The sequence below is a fragment of the Ornithorhynchus anatinus genome, chromosome 1 (genome assembly GCF_004115215.2).
Source record: "Ornithorhynchus anatinus isolate Pmale09 chromosome 1, mOrnAna1.pri.v4, whole genome shotgun sequence".
NCBI lineage: Eukaryota > Metazoa > Chordata > Mammalia > Monotremata > Ornithorhynchidae > Ornithorhynchus > Ornithorhynchus anatinus.
Genome location: NC_041728.1, coordinates 54,776,062 through 54,797,344, shown reverse-complemented (window position 1 = coordinate 54,797,344; position 21,283 = coordinate 54,776,062). Strand labels below are relative to the sequence as shown.

The 21,283-nt window shown below is 47.4% G+C and overlaps 1 protein-coding gene across 4 annotated transcripts; it reads right to left on the bottom strand.

Moving 5' to 3' along the window:
• Positions 1-5,320: 5,320 nt before the first annotated feature.
• Positions 5,321-21,151, bottom strand: LOC100086374 (alpha-1-antichymotrypsin-like). 4 transcript variants are annotated; one of them, XM_029064755.2, is made up of 5 exons: positions 21,029-21,151; positions 13,299-13,973; positions 10,227-10,500; positions 8,049-8,196; positions 5,321-5,701 (listed from the first exon to the last, which is right to left on the bottom strand). In XM_029064755.2, exons 2-5 carry the CDS (start codon positions 13,954-13,956, stop codon positions 5,498-5,500), a joined length of 1,284 nt encoding a protein of 427 aa, XP_028920588.1. In that variant the 5' UTR covers positions 13,957-13,973; positions 21,029-21,151; the 3' UTR covers positions 5,321-5,497. The 4 variants fall into 4 exon arrangements, with proteins under 4 accessions (XP_028920588.1, XP_028920593.2, XP_028920580.1 ...); XM_029064760.2 differs by lacking the exon at positions 21,029-21,151 and adding an exon at positions 20,787-21,022; XM_029064747.2 differs by lacking the exon at positions 21,029-21,151 and adding an exon at positions 20,874-21,022.
• Positions 21,152-21,283: the final 132 nt, after the last annotated feature.

The window sequence follows — 21,283 nt, the reverse complement described above, 5'->3', positions numbered from 1 at the left end:
GCTACTACCTTCTTTTCTCTCTCTTCTCCTCTCGGGGAGAGGACTGCTGGAATGTTAGCTCCAGCCTCAATCCTTCTGGGGCAAAATGGGGGGCCTGAAAAGTCGATGCTTTTCCTGTCCCTCCTGCTGAATGTGGGGTGTGGACAAACTGGGTGGAATAGTTTCCTGTGGTCTCATTTCATCCATGGAGCAAGCCCTGCAGTGCCAGGGTATGACACATGAGCTCCAGTGTTTCCCAGGCTTCAGTGGTTAGGGCCTATGCGTCCAGGCTCTACATTGTAGCTCACAGTGGGCAGGGAATGTGTCTGTTATATTGTTATAGTGTACCCTCCCAAGCTTTTAGTACAGTGCTCTGCACACAGTAAGCACTCTATAAATTCAATTGACTGATTGATTGCCACTTTGGGTGCTTTGTGAGGGCATGGGAACTGGCCTAGGCTTGCGTTGCCACCCATAAAAGAGCCCCAGCAACCAACATTAGCTCACAAGCACCTTCTAGTATACAGTACCTAATGTTTAGCACAATAATATGCACCTTGTAAATGGTCACCATAAATTCCACTGTTAGTGGAAAGGGTTGGAATCCCCCACCCAAAATAAATAAATGGTGGTATTTGTTAAGCGCTTACTATGTGCAAGGTACTGTTCTAAGCGCTGGGGGATACAAGGTGATCAGGTTGTCCCACGTGGGGCTCACAGTTTTAATCCCCATTTTACAGATGAGGTAACTGAGGCACAGAGAAGTTAAGTGACTTGTCCAAAGTCACACAGCTGGCAAGCAGTGGAGCCAGGATTAGAACCTACGGCCTCTGACTCCCAAGCCCGCTCTCTTTCCACTGAGCCACGCTGCTTCTCTCAACTCCCAGTGAACCTGGACCACAGCACACCTGCTGGGAAGCTCTGCCTTTATGATCTTAAAAGGCCCATTTAATGCTGGAAAGGAAACCTTCCTGGGCTGTTTGGACCCTGTTTAAATAAGTGAGTCCCCCAGTGAGTCCCCCGAATTCTGCTACTTAATCAAGGGAAAACTGATCAAGGAAGGAGAATGAATGTCTGCAAAGGTAATCATTATCAGTTTCAGTTAAACTCTTTAAATATTTGTTGTTTCCCCATAAAAGAACAAACAGTGCTACATCACTGATCAAACACTCCCTTTCCACCTGATTATGTGTGGTTTCCCCTTCTCTAAAACTTTGCCTTCTTCCTTCTGGAATAAGTGGGATGGTCTCCCAGATCTATTTATCCTCCTGATGATGTTGATGGTATTTGTCAAGCACTTACTATGTGTCTAGCACTGTTCTAAATGTTGGAGTATGTACAAGCAAGTCAGGTTGGACACAGTCCCTGTCCCACTATGAGCTCAGTCTTAATCCCCATTTTACATATGAGGTAACAGAAGAACCGAAAAGCTAAGTGACTTACCCAAGGTCACACAGCAGACAAGGGACAGAGCCAGGATTAGAATGTAGATTCTTCTGACTCTCAGGACCATGCTCTATCCATTAGTTGATGCTCCTTCTTTAGTTGGAAAAGTAATTCTGGAGAAAGGACTGTTTAAAATGAATGTTTCCTCTTAGTACCTGGGAAACAAAGGGCAAGGCTTCCCACTGATGAAATGGCCCCTCTCCTCCCTGATCCTGATTTTCTTATAGTTAAGAGGAAAGGGTGAAATTGCCAACTCCTCATGGCAGAGACTCCAAATCTGGGCCAGGACTCTGTATGCAGCAGGAGCCAATCTATATAATCAGGCAGGATGATGAGTTCCAGCTGCTCCTGTGTTCCACGGGTTTGTGGGATTTAACACCACTGACACGTTAAGCTTCTTGTTGTGTGGGTTCCAATTTGGGAAGAACAAGAGGGAGAATGGTTGTCTCTCTGCTTCTCCTTCAGTGATGACCCCAGAGAAGCCCACCGCTCCAAAAGGCAAGAACTTCTATGTTAGACTTCTTAGCAGATATTAGAAATGGATCAGGAACAGGTCAGCCATTCAGGCTAAAAGTAATTGACATCTTGTACAGATGGACTTTCTCTTTGATGGAGCCTCAAAGAGTGAATAGTTCCTTGCCCTATAAACTTTTGGGTTTTTTTCCCCATCCCCAGTTGGGGTACTAGCCTACTTAGATTGTCCTCGAGTGTTTCTCTCTCTCCTTGCATCATGCCCAATGGTGCTTAGCCTCACATAAAATGGCCTGTGCTGGGAATCCTTCTCCACCAGTCCGGTTCTGACTTCCCTCCCTGACTATGGCCTTTGGCCTTTTCATTCATTCATATTTATTAAGTGCTTACTTTGTGCAGAGCTCTGTACTGAGCTCTTGGGAAAGTACAATACAACAATAAATAGTGGCATTCCCTGCCCACAGTGAGCTCATAGAGTTTGGCTGGATGTTATCTCAACAGAAAGCTGATTCATGATACTGATTTAGCTTATGGACAGCGAATGTGTCTATTTTTTGTTTTATTGTACTCTCCCGAATGCTTAGTACAGTGTTTTGCACACAGTAAGCACTTAATACAGTTGAAAGAATGAATGAATGAATTTCAGTACTGAGTTGTTTATATTTTGCAATTTTCCAAATAAACTGAATCTATCTTTCTCCAGAATCACCCCATGAGGCAGCTCAGAAGAGTATTTCATCAAAGGTATTTTTTGAGCACTTACTGTATGAAGAGCACTGTACTAAGATTTGGGAGAGTGCAATACAACAGAATTGGCAGACATGGCCCCTTCCCACAGTGAGCTTGCAGTTTAGTGGGGAAGATGGACATCAATACATGTTTTGTAATGTGCCCAAATACCCAAAGGTCATAGATCCAAGGATATAGATGACACAGAAGAAGCCAGGAAAAGAGGGCTTAATCAGGGAAGGCCTCTTGGAGGCAAGCTTAATAATGGTCTGAGTAATGGGTTGGTGGTGAGATAGATGAGATTGGGGCCCAGTGAGTAAGCTGGATTTGAGAAGTAAAGTGTACAGGCTAGAATGTAGTAAGACAGCAGAGACGTTATAGGCTGGAATTCAGGAGACTGTGAGCCTGTTATTGGGCAGGGATTGTCTCTATCTGTTCCCAAATTGTACATTCCCAGCACCTAGTACAGTGCTCTGCACATAGTAACTGCTTAATAAATACTATTGAATGAAAGTAGGATGGGGTGAGCTGATTGAATCCTCTAAAGTTGATGGTGAGGGGTTTCTGTTCAATGTGGAGGAAAATGAGCACTGGAGGTACTTGAGGAATGGGGAGACATGAAATAAACATTTTTTAGGAAAAATCATCCATGCAGCCGAGGGAAGTTTGGACTGGAATGGGGAGAGACAGGAGGCCAGGAGGTCAGAGAGGAGGCAGATGCAGTAGTCAAGGAGGAACAGGATAAGTGCTTGTATCGACATGGTGGCAGTTTGGATGGAAAGGAAAGGGCAGATTTTAGCAATGTTGTAAAATTAGGACTGACAGGATTTGGTGACACTGAATATGTGGGTAGAATGAGAGAGATGAGTAAAGAAAAATGCCAAGATTATGGGCTTGGGAGATAGGGAGGATAGTGGCATTATCTACAGGGATGGGAAAGAAAGAAGGAGGACAAGATTTGGGTGGGAAGATAGGGTGCTAAGTTTTGGACATTTTAATTTGAGGTGTCTATAGGACCTCCAAATAGATACATCTTGAAGGCAGGAGGATTTGTGAGATTGCAGGGAAGGAGAGAGTTCAGGGCAGATGTAGATTTGGGAATCATCTGCAAAGAGATGGAAGATGAAGCCATGGGAATGAATCAGTTCTCCAAAGCAGTTGGTTAAGATGGAGAATGTAAGGGTACTCAATTGAGTCTTGAGGAAGAGCACTGTCAGAGGGTCGGAAGCAGAGAGAAGACAGCCAAAAAAAGGAATATTCAGAGAGATAGGAGGAGAACCAAGGGAAGAGAGTGTCAGTGAAGCCAAGGTTGGATAACATTTCAAGGAGAAGGTTGTGGTCTATAGTGTTGAAGGTATCTGAGAGATCTAGGAGGACTAGGATAGAGTAGAGGCCATCAGACTTGCTGAAAAGAATGTTATTAGTTCCTTAGAGAGGGCTCATTGTGGGCAGGTAATGTGACTGTTTATACTGTTGTGTTGTACTCTCCCAAGTACTTAGTATAGTGCTCTGCATACAGTAAGTGCTCAATAAATACAATTGGTTGATATATCGAATGAGTGAAGGGGACGGAAGCCAGATTGGAGGGGATTAAGGGGAGAATTGGAAGAGAGGAAGTGGAAGACAGCAGGTATAAACAACTTTCTCAAAAATTCTGAAAAGGAATAGTAGGAGGGAGATGGCGAGGTAACTGGAGGAAGCTATGGGGTCAAGGGAGGGTTTTTTTTTTTTTGAGGATAGGCGATATATAAGCATGTTTGAAAGCACTGGGGAAGAAGTCCCTTGGATAAGGTAGTTGATGATGGCAGTCAAGGAGTTAAGAAGTGGGTGGGTAGTGAATGTTTTAAGGTATAGAGGAATGGGGTCAGAAGCACAAGTGGAGATGATAGATTTAGAAAAGAGGTGAGAAATCTGTTCTTGAGTTACTGCAGGGAATATAGGGACAGTCAAAGAGGGTGGAGAAGGAAGAGGAGTTTGGAGAGGAGAAGGATTGGACAGATTTGAGGAGGGAGTTAAATGTCTGGAACAACTGGCAGTGACTTGGGAGTGAATTAGGAAGAACTATTGTCAGGCAGAGGAGACCAGCAGATTGAAGCGGGTTAAGGATGACTTTAAATGGGCAAGGTCAGAGATGTCTGGATTTCCATTAACAGCACTCTACAGCTCGGGCACAGGAGTGGAAGAAGAGTACTGTGGAGGTGACCCATGGTCGTGGGTTAGTAGTGTGAGATTGACAGAGGGACAAGGGATCAATTGATTTGAGTTCAGGGGAGAGGGTAGTGTTGATGATGTTGATTTGTGTATCAAGGGAAGGTAGTTTGGGTAATGGAGACCAAATGGAGTAGGATGGTTGTAGAATATTGAAGGTGGTCAAAAAATGTAGCTCTCTGTGGGGAAATAGGACAAATTCACCTTGTGGGTGGCACAGGAAAGTGAGTTGATGAGGAGGTTGTGGTCTGATAGAGGAATTTCAGAATTGGTAAGGGTAGCAATTGTATAGTGACTAGAGATTTTAAGGTCAAGTGTGTGCCCAGGTTGGTGACTGTATGAGGTGGTGTGGAGCAAGAGGTCATTGGTGTAGAGGGGTGAAAGGAAGTGGGCATTGGAAGGGTTGTCAGGGTCATCCAAATGGATATTGAAGTCCCCAGGGATCAATGTAGGGATGGAGAATGAGAGAAGGAATATGAGAAAGGGATCAAAGTGGTTCAGGAAGTTTATTCTTTATTCCTTTCAGACACGTGAGAGAACTGGGAGCTAATCAATCCTGCTGGGGTCACCCAGCAAGCCAGAAGCAGAACTGGGATTCAAACTTGAGACCCCAAGAACTGGGCCATGCTGTGTCCTCTGGCTATTCCCAACCTTTACAAGAGAATTATTTTAGGGTTGGGTTGACAACTTTTCCCAGGAAGAGAATGCTCCCAGTGAGTTTGTCAAAAACGTACATCAGGAAGGGCTTGTTGAAGTGAACAACTAGGGGAGGAATGAACGGTGCTGACTTGTACATTATTTTTATGCCTGTGGCCGCTGCTGCTTCTGTGCCCTTCTCTCCCACATCCAGCACAGCTCTGTGAAACACCTGCAAGGCAAAAACTCAGAGTTATGGGTCTGAGAGCAGGTGAGGGGATTGGAGGAAAGTCATTGTGTCATCCCTAGGGAAGGACAGGAGGCCACCAACGTGTCTGCTAGATTTGGGGCCGTTAACTGAACCCTGGGAAAGATAGGATACCCAGGCCTTCTGTTTCCCCTCCTGGTACCCCACCTGTACTAGAAGCTATCACGGCTGCAGCTGTGAGTGCCAATGTCTGAGGACCCCCGAGTTATAGCAGTAATAGTAGTACTCATTGAGCACCTACTTAGTGCAGGGTACTGGCTGCTTACCTACACATTCCCCGATGGTTACCTGGTTGCAGTAGCTGGGAACTTCAATGCCAACTCCCACTGGTCAAGCCTGTCTTTATTAGATGAAAGAACCGCTGAGATGAGCCACATTCTCTCACACTGGTGAGATCTTCCCAGAAGATTCCCCTTCTTTATTAACCCACAAAGAACCTCTGAGCCCTTGGGGCTTCCCAATAATCAAGGTGAGAAGCTGCTTTCCTCCCTGCTCACACCAACCTGGTACTCATTCTGACCTACTTTCCTCCTTCAGGTCTTCCCCAAGGCCTGGAGAACACCAACTGAGCCTCAGGCAGTTCTATATTGGCAGGGTTAAAGGAATTATGTGGAAAACCTCTGGAGAACTCTGGGCTTCCTCCTTGCCTGGACTGAAGTGTTTTGCCCAAATCCCAGCAGGTTCTCCAGGGACTGGAAGACTGATTGATCCAGGGAGACTGTGCCCACAGCTAACAATGCCTGTGATGGTCCAGTAGGTAGGTTGGCACGGTAGGGCTTAAGAGCTGGTGGAGAAATTTCCTTTTTTGCTATAGAGGTTAGGGTGACCCTGCTCTGAATTTGGCCCCAGACATGGTGACTGTATCCCTGGAGGATCATTTTGAACTATCATGCAGGTCCCAGCCCTCCGGGCCAGGTCAGATTGGCACAACCTTGGCCAAGCTTTGGACCAGTTTGGACATCCCCCACCCTCACCTTTCCAGGATCCCTTCTGTCCACCTCCCTAGAATTGGGGGTTCAGACTCAGAGACCTGGGAAGCCACCTGGGAAGCCAGCTTGCAGAAGTTCCAGCAGTCCCTATAACTGTCATACCCAGGAGACAGGACCCCTCAGCAGTGAGTCCTGGAGAAGGGATGGTCCGGCCTATGCACAGATCCCACGGCCTTAGACTGAGGTGGATCCATCCCTGGATTTCTAGCCGGAGCAGGACTCTTCCCCATGTCCCCTCTACCAGGGGCCTTCCCGTTTGTGGCCCTCCTGGCCTCACAACTCTTTGCCCTCTCATTTTCCCTTTTCACCCCTGAGATCTATCTCTCTCCCGCCTTCTGCTAGCAGACTGCTTGGCTATTGGCGCCAAGGACTCCCTCTCACATCCAGGCCTAAGGAATTCTATAAAGACCATGACTAATGAGGCAGTGTAAGAAGATCTAGTTACTATCCCTATCCTCATTATATTCTTTATTATATGGAGTTTTTAGGATTAAAAATTACAATTGGGAGTCATTATGGGATAAATTCTTTGAGTTATCTTTCATCTTTTATTTGTGAGACTGTCACAAAGTGACATTTGCATGGCTGAAGTTTCCTCCATAACATTTCTCCTTTTCATAGTTTGCAAAGGATGCAAAAGGGTAAATAAAGGTGACCCAGATACTTATGGGCACTCTGTGTGGCAAGTTCATGGAACCTTGCCTAGTCAACCACTTCAGACTCCAACATTCATTCCACCCTTGCCAACATCCAAATCTTAGTGTAAAGGTGAAGATTTCGGATTTCATTTTGGAACAACAAAAGTTGATCACTACCGCCAATTCCCAATGGAACCTTCTCCAGACAGAAAATCCAGAGAAAAAATACCCCTGTCACACTTTCAAATGAACAAATCTCACAGCTGTCAATGGAAATGGTGTATTTTGGCTATATGGATTCTGAGTGCACTTGGGCATTAGGAATTTAAATTGTCAGTATTTGGGTTGGTTGGTAATCAGCTTAAGTCCATTTGGGGCAGTGAAGACATTAAGAAAACATATTTGAAAAAATGAAAAAGAAATGGGAGCTGTTAATATATGGTTATTACAAATCTTAGCTCCAAGACAAGGGAGGGTAGAAATCAGTTTAATTTGACTAAAACTACAAAGCTCTAAATGCTAACCATGATTTTAAAAGAATAAGTCACACAGAGGAAAATGACCCCGACTGGACCTTGTGCTGCTGAACTGAGGAGAATCCCATGGCAAAACAGAAATGACATTTTTACCTCAAGGAGTATCCATCTGTAATGAAAAAGGAATCATAGAACTTTGTTGACTTACTTTAGAAACCTTTAAGTTCCTGTTCCCACTGATTCTGGACAGATCAGCCTGAGTAGTGAATACATCATGGATGCCTAGTTTGGGAAGTATCGTCTCCAATCCATAATGACCAGAAATAGAAAACTTTGGAAAAATCAAGATCATATGCCTAGAATAATGAAAAAACAGCAACTTTAGACAGAGCTACACTGAAATATCCTCCATCCAAAGAATCTGGAAATAATAATAATGATTATTATGGTATTTGTTAAGCACTTATTATGTGCCAAGCACTGTCCTAAGCAGTGGAAATAATTTGTTTGATTTATTCTTGAAAGACTTCATCTTGTGACTGATATAGGTAATTTTCTGGACTCTGTGGAGCCAAGTGATTAGTGCTCTATATAATTGGATTTCTTTGAAGCATTGCTAGGATGAGACTCAATCCATCATTCAATCAGTGGTATTTATTGAGTGCGTATTTGTGTGCAGAGCATGTAGTAAACACAATGTAACAGAGTTGGTAGACACATTCCCTGCCCACAGTGAGCGTACAGTCTAGAGGTGGTGTGGGGGGAGATGAGAAATTTATGTGTGAAAAAGGCACTGAGATCCTCATATAGAGAGCTTTTTCCACTAGATATTTTATATCTCCAACAGTTATTCATGGTTACATTAGTTTGACCAGATAAAAGGCCTTCCTTGCAACATCTGTGTTTTCAGTATTGTTCATTTGGTTGAATTTTTTGAGATGGCCAGGGTGGGTGGAAGAAATCTTAGTAATCCACTAACAATCAATCAGTTAATCAATATGTAGTATTTATTGAGTACTTAATATGTGCAGAGCACTCTATTAAGCAGTTGAGAGAATAAAATGCAATGGAGTTATTAGATGTGTTCCCTTTCCACAAGGAGTTTTAAGACTAGATTGGAAGAGCGACATTAATATAAAGAAATAACTTACAGCTTTGAACATAAATGTTGTGGGGCTGAGGGTGGGGTGAATACCAAATTTCTAAATGGTATGGATCCAAGTGCATAGGCAACACAGAAGGGAGAGGAACCAGGGGAAAAGAGGGGTTAAACAGGGAAGACCTTTTGGAGGAGATGTGATTTTAATAAGACTTCGAAGGTAGAGAGAGTGGTGGTCTGTCTTATATGAAGGGGAAAGGAGTTCCAGGCCAGAGGGGGAATATAGGTAAGGGGTTGATGCTGAGGTAGGCAAGATCAAAGTACAGTGAATAAGTTGGCATTAGAGGAGTGAAGTATGTGGATAAAGGAATAGTAGGAAATCAGTGAGGCAATATAGGAGGGGGCAAGTTGAGTGATTTAAAGCCAATGATAAGGAGTTTCTACTTGATGTGGACATGGATGGGTGACCATTGGAGGTTCCTGAGGAATGGGGAAATATAGATTGAACTCTTTTTCGGAAAATGATCTGGACAGCAGAGTGAAGTCTGGGCTGGAGTGAGGAAAGACAGGAGGTAAGCTCAGCAAGGGGCCTGATGCGGTAGTGAAGACCAGATATGAGAAGTGCTCTGATGAGCATAGTAGCAGTGTGGTTGGAGAGGATAAAGTGGATTTTAGTATTGTTGTCAAGGTAGAACTGACAGGAGTTGGTGACAGATTGAATATATGGGTCGAGGGAGAGAGATGAGATGAGAATGATGCTAGGGATATGGATTCTGGAAGGATAGAAGCATTGTCTATAATAATGATGGTATTTTGTTAAGTGCTTACTATGTGCCAAGCACTGCTCTAAGCACTGAGCACTGGTCTATAGTGATGGGAAAGTCAGGGGGAGGACAGGATTTGGTTGGGAAGATGGGGGATTCTCGATTGGACATGCGAGGTTTGAGGTGTCAGTGGGGCATCCAACTAGAGATGTCCTGAAGGCAGGAGGAAATGTGGGGATATAGAAGAGGAAAGAGGTCAGGGTTAGAAAAGTAAATTTGGAAATCATCCATGTTGAGATGGTAGGAACCATTTACTACGGTTCCTGTTCACTTGAGTACTCGGAAACTGACATCTAGTGGAAAACAAGCACTCACAGAAGAGGAACATTGAATAGAAGTCCTTGGCTCCTCAACAACCTACAGGGCTCACAGGAAGAGGGTTTTTTTTTTTTTTGGTTTCTTGATCTATTTCCAATGGAAGCTTCCACCCAGAGGGAGAGAGAGAGAGGGAGAGAGACATTACCTTCTCCGAAGTTGATTGTTCCATCGCGTGATTGTTTCTCTTGTGAGGGCCTCTTCCACCAGTTTCATTTTTCCTTCATCAGGGAGAATGAACAAGGCCGAGGCATTGCCTTTGTAATTCATTTCCAAGACCAGACAGGCCAGCTCCTCGTCGTGGAGAAATCTGTGGGATGCCTTCTTTTGGGTCATCATGGGGACTGTCACAATTGTGGTGTCATCTACAAAGAAGTCTTTCTCTTGAGTGTCTCTGGGGTCAAAAGGTGTCTTCCACTTGGCTTCAGAGAGAGGAAGAATTGTTACAGGAAGAACTTCGAACACAGTTGCCTCTGGGTACTGCAGGTGGAAGTAAGGGAGAACCTTCTGGGTTGCCACACCAGTAAGACAGTATTTTATTGCCCTCTGTCAGGAAAGCTGGCATAAGTGTCCCTCTTTGGGGTCATAGTAACTATGGGCTCCCAAGGGCTTGTCATCATGGAGGACTGTGTCATCATAAGTGTTGCCTCACAGTTTTTCAGGTAGGAAGGATGGCATAGCTAATCTGCTACACCATTTGGATTGGGCAAAACATCAGAGAAGAAGCCAACATGGCAGGGCATTGCTTCCTGCCCTCTGCCAGAGAGGGTCAGGACCTCATAGGAGCCAGGAGGCTAAGTTCAGGTTGTGGTCTTAAGCACCCAGGATGGAGGCCGGGGCCTTGCTAGTATAAGCAGAGACCAGGCATGAATGGGGAATCCACTGAACAGAGAGATTGGATCTCTGGGATTGGCACCATGCTCTTTTGAAGGGTGCGATTAAGCAGGGGGTGGGCGGAAAGTGGGAAGTGGGTGGGGAGGAGCTCAGGGATCCATTCTTGCCTGAACTTGGTACCCAGTGAGGACTGTGGGGGGATGGGGGGTGACAGAGTGGAAGGTGGGGCTTCTCCTTTGTAATTTTTCAGTCCCTCTTCCTTCCCTCTTTCTCTTTCCTTCCTTTCTCACCCTCTCTCCATTTTCCATTCCTTCCAACTTCTTCGTTTCCAGCCTTGTTCATGCCCCACCCCCTCAAAACTCCAGCCCCAAAGATACTCTCAAGGGCAAAATGAAAGGTTGGCTTCCTGGGAACTGAACCTGGCCTAGAGAAGAGTCCTGGAAGGTGTGGGGCCCACTCTGGGGTGGGTGGGGATGGAGAAAAACCAGGCTACTGCTAGGACTAGTTTTGGGAGAATTTGGCCCATTCATTCTTTCTTTGTGTGTGTGTTTTTAATGACATTTATTAATCACTCACTATGTGTTAGGCACTGTACTAAGCACTGAGATAGATACATGATAATCAGGTTGGACACATTCCATGTCCCACATGAGCCTCTCAGTCTTAATCCCATTTTACCGATGAGGTAACTGAGGCACAGAGAAGTTAAGGGACTTGCCCAAGATCACACAGCAGTTAAGTGGTGAAGCTGGAATCATTATTATTATTATTATCGACATTATTTTTATTGTATTTATTAAGCACATACTATGTGCCAAGCACTGCTGTAAGCACTGGGGTAAATACAAGGTCATCAGGTTGTCCCACATGGGGCTCACAGTCTTAATCCCCGTTTTAAGGATGAGGTAACTGAGAGAAGTGAAGTGGCTTGCCCAAGGTTACACAGCGGACAAGTGGCGGAGCCGGGATTAGAACCCAGGTCCTTCTGACTCCCAGGTCTGTACTGTATCCATTAAGCCAGTCTGCTACTCCTTAACACTGGGCTAAATTGGTGTACAGAGAATTTGGAAACAAACCCACTCTTGCCCTTTAGCTTTCCATTCCAGTCATCTGAAGAGCCTTTGAAATGGTGGGGAGATGTGGAGCAGAGGAAGGGGGAGGGAGAAACATTACTGCCAAAGAGAAAGCTGTGAAAGAGGCAGCCAGACTGAGCCAGTGCAGGGAGGAGCCTGTGGGGAAGGAGCAGAAGGAGGGCTGGGGCTGGCCCTGGCCGGGAGCCCTCTGCCCTCTGGCTCTGGATGGTGATGGGGAAGGAACTCCCAACGCATACATGAGGGTATAGATAGCCAATGGGCATCCAAATTACATCTGTAGAGTAGACCTAAAGAGCTAATTGTTTTGGCCAATTTTCAGCGAGTTGACTAGGTGACCTCATGACAGGGACTTTGTTTCCTTTTTGAATGATCATAATTGTGGTCTTGACTGAGTGCATACTATTTGCCAAGCACTATGCTAACCCCAGGGTATGTATGGGATGATTATATCAGGCACAGTCCCTCTCTTTCCTGAGGCTCACCATCTGGGGGCAGGGAAAACAGACATTCAATCCCATTTTACAGAGGAGAAAACTTAGTCACAGAGATGTCATGTGACTTGCTCAAGACCAACAAACAGAAGCAGTGTGGCCTACTGAAATGAACTCAGGCCTGGGAGACTAGAGGACCTGGGTTCTAATCCCTGCTCTGCCACTTGCCTGCTGTGTGACCTTGGTCAAGTCACTTAACGTCTCTGTGTCTCAGTTCCCTCATCTGCAAAATGGGGATTCAATACCTGTTCTCCTTCCTACTTAGACTGTGAGTCCCATGTGGGACCTGATCATCTCGTAGCTACCTCCATGTTAAGTACATTGCTTGTACACATAGAAAACCCTTAACAAGTACCACACTTTTTTATCATTATCACATGGCAGACAAGTGGCAGAGCTGGAATTAGTATCCAGTTGCTCTGATTCCTAGCCCTGTGTTCTTTCCATGAGGCTACACTGCTTTTAGAACCCAACTCAAGGATGAACAGTGAGGCATCATTAAAAAAGCATGGGGCTGGAGTGAGAGAACCACGTTCTAGCTCCATCTCTGCCACCAGCCTGCTATGAGACCTTGGGCATGCCACATAAGCTCCCTGTGCCTTAATTTTTCAAATCAGTAAAATGAGGATGAGGTCCCAGCTCTCCTTCCCTCTTAGATAGTGAGCTTCTTGTAGGGCAAGAACTAGGTCTGAAATGAGTATCTTGTAACCACCCTAGTTCTCAGCACATAATAAGCACCTAATGAAAACCTTGAAAAGAGAGCCAAATTGAAGCCCAAGCCCATCTCTCAGACCCTCTCACCTTTAAAGAAAATGTAGTTCACTAGCACCATCGCAGTTGTTTCATCCAGGTCCTTAACTAATTCTACTATCCTTCCTCGGGTCTTCTTTTCCACATAGTCATTGATCTGTTTCTCTGCCCCTGCAGAGTCCTTGAAGTTGGTGGAGAGAGCTTCTGCAGCATACAGCCTCTGCAGGTCACCCTGAAACTTCTCCTGCAGTTTCATCTGCTTCCTTACGAAGAGGCTGTTTCCCATGTTGATTTCCAGATCATTACTTGTCAGGTTTAGGGTTCGGACAATGTGCTGGAAGCCCTCGTGGATCTCCCTCTCTGAGATATGGGAGAGGTTGAAGCAGAGACCCTCCAGGATCTGGGTCAGGGTGGCGGACTGCGCGCCCAGAGACAGCATGGCCAGGGAGGTTGAGATGCTCAGTGGAGAGAAGAAGACATTCTTGCCTGGCCCTTCTGTGACCAATTGCTTGTACAGGCTGAAGGCAAAGTCTCTATTGCTCTGAGCTATTTGATAACTGGGTAGTGTTGCATCTGATGATTGATCTTCCTTGGGCAGCAGCAAGGGGTAGTTTTTGACCCGGTGATGCTGGTGTTCACTGGACGCAATGGCGACAACAGCCGCACCGAGCTCGGCAGCCAGCAGACACAGGAAGAGGGAGGCCTGCATTCTCCCCGATCCCAGCCCTGTACGGAATGAAAGACAATATTCAGGAGGATACACAAGAACCCATGAATGGATTAAATGCACAGAAACCAATTAGATCAGGTATGGGATTTTTTTTTGGTGGAGAGGAAGAGGAATCAAAGTAGTAGAGATAGATTCTAGGACTCGGGTGTCAGATTGCGGGACTCCCGGTGTCCGTTTCTCACCACTGAGGCCCAGTTGGGGGGCGGGGAGGGAGGGAAAGGGGTGCATAGGGAGGAGGGGGCGGGTTACCGAGCGTCACTTTTCTTGGAATTGGAGGATGGTTGAAGCTGAGCTACAGCCCTGTGACCTGGGGTTGAACTCCAAGGCCGTAGCCGATGGCTAACCCAGAGAAACGAGTGACGTGGAATTGGCAGAAGGAACTGACAAGGTGGGAAGGTAGACGGTACCTGTGCTCAACTGACATTCCAAGCACAGACGCGAGTGTAGGAAGAAGGGAAGAGAAAAGTTGTCTGGCCAGAATGAGGGGCCGGCCAAAGGGAACCAACCAGTTCAGGGATGACCCTGTCAGTCTGTCTTCTAGTCCCTGAATTGCACCCCAGCTGGAACCCCCAGATCGAGAGAGAATCCACAACTGGCACGGGAGCTCATTTCTATTTGCTATAGTCACCTTCCAGTTCAAAATGCTCCCGTTCACCCGCCCTCCCGCCAAGAACCAGAGGTACCTTCCCGCGCTGGGAATTCACCTGAGAAACGCCCCTGCTCCGAAACACGAGCTGCCTCGTCAGGAGTCAGAGCACGACCCGGTTCCCCAGTTTGCACTGAGGCAGAGTCTTTAACTGCCCTACCCCTCTGAGACCCAGACACAAAATTTCCAGATCAATAGGAAATCTGTATGACCATCAGTTGCATAACTGAAAGCTACAGATATAGTGCTCTTGTCCTGGCTAGTCTTAACCACACAGGGGTTGTGAAAGCTTTCCCTCTGCTATATATTAACAAGGACTTGTGAGGTTCTTTTTCACTTCCAGCTTTGAGGAAAAACTGGTGGACCTGGTACTGAAGTTCCAGGAATTCCATTTTGCTACATGGACTCGATCCGACAGATCTTCTTCCTTTTTTTTAATAGTATTTGTTAAGCACTTGCTATGTGTCAAACACTATTCTAAATGCTAGGGTAAATACAAGTTAATTAGGTTGGATTTGGATAACTCATTTTAGGGAGTTATCCTGGTACTGATTGCTTTACTTCAGCTGATCCTTTTAAGTGTTTGTCTACCAGGGTACAGTTGTCCTTCATATTAATTCATTCAATCAAATTTATTGAGTGCTTACTGTGTGCAAAGCATTGTACTAAGCGTATGAATTTGAAAAGTGCTTCATATTCCAAAAGCCCATTATAGTAATAATAACTGTGGTATTTGTTAGGTACTTACTACGTGTCAAGCACTGTTCTAAGCACTGGAGTAGATACAAAATAATCATATCACATGTGACTGGTGTGTGGCTGAAAAGACCAACACAAAATCTACTGTCATATTGGGTGCACTAAAAGACTGTCTCCTGTTGAGTTGTCATGCTTAATATTTCTAGGCCCTGGGGTTGTTTTCTCTTGTGTCTCTTTGTCTCTCGTTCCTTTCAAAGAGTTTGCTCAGAGAACCCTTCCCTACTCAGTGGCAGGGCACAAGGAAGATCTGCCCTCAGCAACCAACTCTTACTTTGCAGCTGGGATATGGCATCATCTGAGGCTTTGTTTTACTTTGCCCTTAAATTCTTCCTCTGCCCTTCTTGCTTTCAGTTTTTCAATTTCAGCTCTCCATACAGCAGCAGTTGGGATATTCAGCCGTTGCTCAAGTTCCTCACACACCCAGCCCAGCGTAGCTGTGGTAAGTGGAGCATGGCTTCAGTGTTCAAAGTCTGACTGACTATGTTACAGAGCTTCTGGAAGTTCTGCAAACGTCTTCTGCCAGTAGAGTACCGTAATGACGTCTGAAGCCTATGACACTCTACGGGAAGTTGTGGTAATAGGCACCAAGTTCAGGACCTCAGGGTCTGTGAAGCAAGAGTCTGATTGGCTGTCCCACCACTTGCCCACGTGACATACTTGGGATTCTTTCATTCAATAGTATTTATTGAGCGCTTACTATGTGCAGAGCACTGTACTAAGCACTTGTGTAATTCGGCAACAGATAGAGGCAATCCCTGCCCACTGACGGGCTCACAGTCTAAACGGGGGAGACTGACAGCAAAGCAAAACAGAACAACAACAAAAAAACAAAAGAACAAGACAACATCATCAAGATAAATAGAATCAAGGGGATGTACACCTCATTTAGAAAATAAATAGGGTAATAAATTATATATACAAATGAGCACAGTGCTGAGGGGAGGAGAGGGGGAGCAGAGGGAAAAGGGGGGCTCAGTCTGGGAAGGCCTCTTGGAGGAGGTGAGCTCTCAGTAGGGCTTTGAAGAAGGGAAGCGAGTTAGTTTGACGGACGTGAGGAGGGAGGGCATTCCAGAACAGCGGTAGGACATGGACCAGGGGTCGTTGGTGGGATAGGCGTGAACGGGGGGTAGTGAGGAGGTGAGCGGCAGAGGAGCGGGGCATGTGGGGTGGGCAGTAGAAAGAGAGAAGGGAGGTGAGGTAGGAGGGGGCAAGGTGATGGAGAGCTCTGAAGCCAAGAGTGAGAAGTTTTTGTTTAATGCGAAGGTTGATAGGCAACCACTGGAGGTTTTTGAGGAGGGGAGTGACATGCCCAGAGTATTTCTGTAGGAAGATGACCCGGGCAGCGGAATGAAGAATAGATTGGAGTGAGGACAGGAGGAAGGGAGATCTGAAAGGAGGCTGACCCAGTAGTCCAGTCGAGATATTATGAGAGCTGGTACCAGCACTATCGCTGATTGGATAGAGAGCAAAGGGCAGATCTTGGTGATACTGTAAAAGTGAGACCAGCAGTGTTGGCGGTGGATTGGATGTGTGGGGTGAATGAGAGAGCTGAGTCAAGGATGACAGCAAGGTTGTGGGCCTGTGAGACGAGAAGGATGGTTGTGTCGTCCACAGTGACAGGGAAGTCAAGGAGAGGACAGGGTGTAGGAGAGAAGATAACTTCAGTTTTAGACATTTTGAGTTTTAGTCAGACATCCAGACATCCAAGTGAAGACATCCTGGAGGCAGGAGGAGATATGAGCCCGGAGGGAGGAGGAGAGGACAGAGGAGGAGATGTGATTTGGGTGTCATCTGCATAGAGATGATAGTTGAAGCCATGGGAGAGAATGAGTTCACCAAGAAGTGAGTATAGATGGAGAACAGAAGAGGGCCAAGAACTGACCCTTGAGGAAACTCTACAAGTAGTGGATGGGAGGGGGAGGAGGAGCCCGTGAAGGAGACAGAGAATGAATAGCCAGAAAGATAAGAGAAGAACCAGGAGAGGATGGAGTCCGTGAAGCCAAGGGGAGATAAAGTGTGGAGAAGAAGGGGTTGGATGACAGTGTCAAAGGCAGCTGAGAGGTCGAGGAGGATTAGGATAGAGTAGGAGCCATTGGATTTGGCAAGAAGGAAGTCATGGGTGACCTTCGAGAGGGCAGTTTCAGTAGAGTGGAGGGGGCAGAAGCCAGATTAGAGGGGCTCCAGGAGAGAGTTGGAGCTGAGGAATTCAAGGCAGAGAGTGTAGACGACTCATTCTAGGAGTTTGCAAAGGAAGGGTAGGAGGGAGATAGAACCATAACTGGAAGGGGAAGTGGGGTTGAGAGAGGGTTTTTTTAGGATGGGGGAGACATAGGCATGTTTGAAGGCAGAGGGGAAGAAGCCATTGGAGAGTGAGCAGTTAAAGATAGAAGTTAAGGAGGGGAAGAGTGAAGGGGCGATGGTTTTTATAAGGTGAGCAGGAATGGGGCCTGAAGCACAGGTGCAGGGGGTGGCACTTGGAGGAGGGAGGAGATCTCCTCTGAGAGTAGGAAAGGATGGGAAAGTAGGGGAGAGGGTTGGGAGCAGGGGAGATGGAGAAGGGGGAGGAGTGACTTTGGGGAGCTCAGACCTGATAGTGTTACCAAGCCAACCTTATTCATTTCAAATATATCCTTTCCTGCCTTATATCTGCCCTCTCCTCCGCCAGGCAAAACTACTTTTCTTCCCTCATTGACACCCATGCCTGTCACCTCCGCCAATTGTTCCGGACTTTTAACTCTCTCCTCAGGCCCCTTGTTCCTCCCCCTCCCCTATCCTTCACCCCCAACGATCTGGCCTCCTACTTCATCCGAAAATTAACACAGTCAGGTCTGAGCTCCCCAAAGTCACCCTTCCCCCTTCTGCTTTCCCCCCTGCTCCCAACCCTCTCCCCTACTTTGGGTATTAGATGGTGGGGACCTGGGTGGGGAGAGGGAGATGAGGGGTGATGATGAGTCAGGAGGACTGGAAAGGGGCATGGGCAGGGAAAGGGGTGGGAGGAGGGGGTTTGGTGGGGAAGAGCGCAGGGGGAAGGGGATGAGGAGTGGCACAGCTAAAGTGGGATTCTAGGGAGGGAGAGGGGAAGAGGGAAGGAGGCAGAGGAGAGTGCGAGATAGAGCTGGGTGGGAGAGGGGAAGGGGAAGGTGAGGATTAGGAGGGACAGATGGGAGGAGGGGTGGAAGGACATGGTGAAGTCAGAAAGGTAAGTGGCAGCACTGAGATCAATTAACAACATGCGATAGCAGTAATATAGTAATAATTAATTAATGATGATATTTGTTAAGCGCTTACTATGTGCACAGCACTGTTCTAAGCACTGCAGGGGGCGGGGGTGCAAGGTGATCAGGTTGTCCCATGTGGGGGTCACAGTCTTCATCCCCATTTTACAGATGAGGGAACTGGGGCACAGAGAAGAGAAGTGACTTACCCAAAGTCACAGAGCTGAGAAGTGGCGGAGCCAGGACTAGAACCCATGATACAATAAGATGATATTAATAAGCGGGTGATGGCCAGGGTCGGATGTTGACTTGTCTATGGGTGTATCAGATTGAAATCAAAAGGCTAGCGGCAAGGAGAGTCCTGGGCTCGTGGTCCAAATGTCTCGGAGGCGGTGGAGGGAGCCCTGTGGGAGTCTGATTTGGGGAAGGGTGGAGGTGTAGTGGGGGAGAGAGGAGAGGAAATAATAATAATAATAATGTTGGTATTTGTTAAGCGCTTACTATGTGCCGAGCACTGTTTTAAGCGCTGGGGTAGATACAGGGTAATCAGGTTGTCCCACGTGAGGCTCACAGTTAATCCCCATTTTACAGATGAGGTAACTGAGGCACAGAGAAGCTAAGTGACTTGCCCACAGTCACACAGCTGACAAGTGGCAGAGCCGGAATTCGAACTCATGACCTCGGACTCCCAAGCCCGTGCTCTTTCCATGGGGAGAGGAGTAGAAAACCAAGCAGCATGAGCGGGGTGAGTAGTTGTGGGGGCAGGTATCAGCTAAAGTAACAGTGAGAACAAGGGCAATGTTGCCCAGGGATGGGGATGGTGGTGGGGGTGGCAGGGGGGGGGGGAATCAATCACCTCTAGTCAGAGGACAGGGGACGAGGGAGTGAGGGCTCTCCAAAGGATGGCTGCTTCTGGGCGGAGGGAGGGAGGGTGGTTGGGGATATATGTCCCATGGCCCGGGGGAGCAGGGGGCACAATGTCCCACGACTCTGGGGTGGGGGAAAGGGGAGCACAATGTCCCATGACTCTGGGGGAGGGGGTGCTGCTGGGGAGTACAGTGTCCCACCTTCCAGGTTTGCTACCTGGATGGGCTTCAAGGGGGTGCTAGACTGGGAGGGGTGGAAATAGGGTCAGGGAAAAATGGGGGAAGGTCTGGGAGCTACTCATGGTTCTGGTGGCTGCAGGGCCTGCGGTGACATGGCGGGAGGTGGGGGGGTCCTCGGTGTCGGAGTCCTTGGGTGGGGGTGCAGAAGTCCAGGTTGGGGAGACGACCGTGAGCCCGGAGGCAGGTCTTTGAAGTCTGATGGCGTGGGCTTCTCGGGAAGAGAGATTATAATAATGTTGGTATTTGTTAAGTGCTTATTATGTGCGGAGCACTGTTCTAAGCGTTGGGTAGATACAGAGTAATCAGGTTGTCCCTCGTGAGGCTCACAGTTAATCTCCATTTTACAGATGAGGTAACTAAGGCACAGAGAAGTTAAGTGACTTGCCCACAGTCACATAACTGACAAGTGGCAGAGCTGAGATTCGAACCCATGACCTCCGATTCCCAAGCCCGGTCTGTTTTCCACTGAGCCCACAATCCTGACGCCTCCGGGTGCATCCGTGTCGGCGTCTAGAGGGATGCCCAGTGACAGCACCACATTGCACAGCCAGCAATTACCGTTATTCTTGTCCCGGCTCACAGGCAGGTGGCTGCCGGCTAGACGGTTGGAGGGTGGGAAGAGTAGGGTGCTGAGATGGGGAGACAAGAAATGGAGGAGGACACTTTCGATGGGGTGGCCAAAACTGGGTCGGGGAGTTGGATGGGCACCTCTCTCCCTCACATCACAGCGGGGCTCATCTGTTAGGTCAGCCCCATTGGCACCCACCAGATGCCAAGCCACAGGTTTAGAGGAGAAGGGCCCCATCATCTTTTGCCCAGAGGACACCCACAGGCAGGGGAATGTGTCATTTGACCACTGGGATGGAGCCGGGCCCAGCCTTTTCCTCACTCAGTGCGAGTGAAGTCTTTTGACTCCCGTTTTGTGGAGCCCGGACTAGGGGATAGGGGTTGTGGTCTCCCTCCCAGGTTTCTACCAAACTCTCATCTGTTCCTCGTGGGCCCCAGCACCATTTGGTTTCCGGCCACCCCGGCTTGAAACGCTCCACTTCCCAGCCCCCGTCCCCATCATCCACAGTTACTCACTGGGCAGTTTGGCAGTCACACACCTCTCGACACCCCTGATCCTGGGCACGACCCACCAACTGGGGGCACCACTCTCCTTTTCCTTACCCTCAGGCCCCTTGTATCCAATCCTGGCTTCCGGTAAAACCCCCAAAAGCAGCAGTGGAGGGGGGACAGGAGAAGCACCAAGCCAGTTCCTTTTTCTTCCTCTTCCTCCCTCTCCTGCCATAACAATTATAACGAAGATATTTTAAAGTGCTCACTTTGTGCCAAAAGCTGCGCTCTCCCGTCTTTCTCCTACCCCTATATCTCTCCACCTGGTCAGTAAGCCAACTCCCTATTCCGCTCTTCTTGGGAGGGAGTTGCTACTGCTCCTGATTGGCCAGAGGGATGACGGCTCCCACCTCCACCCTTCTAAAAACAGAATTGTTTTCTGCCGTTGCCACGGCAGTCACCCCATATGTCCCGGAGAGCCGGTCTCCCGTCAGGAAGCTGGTATTGTGCCCCAGAAGGCACAG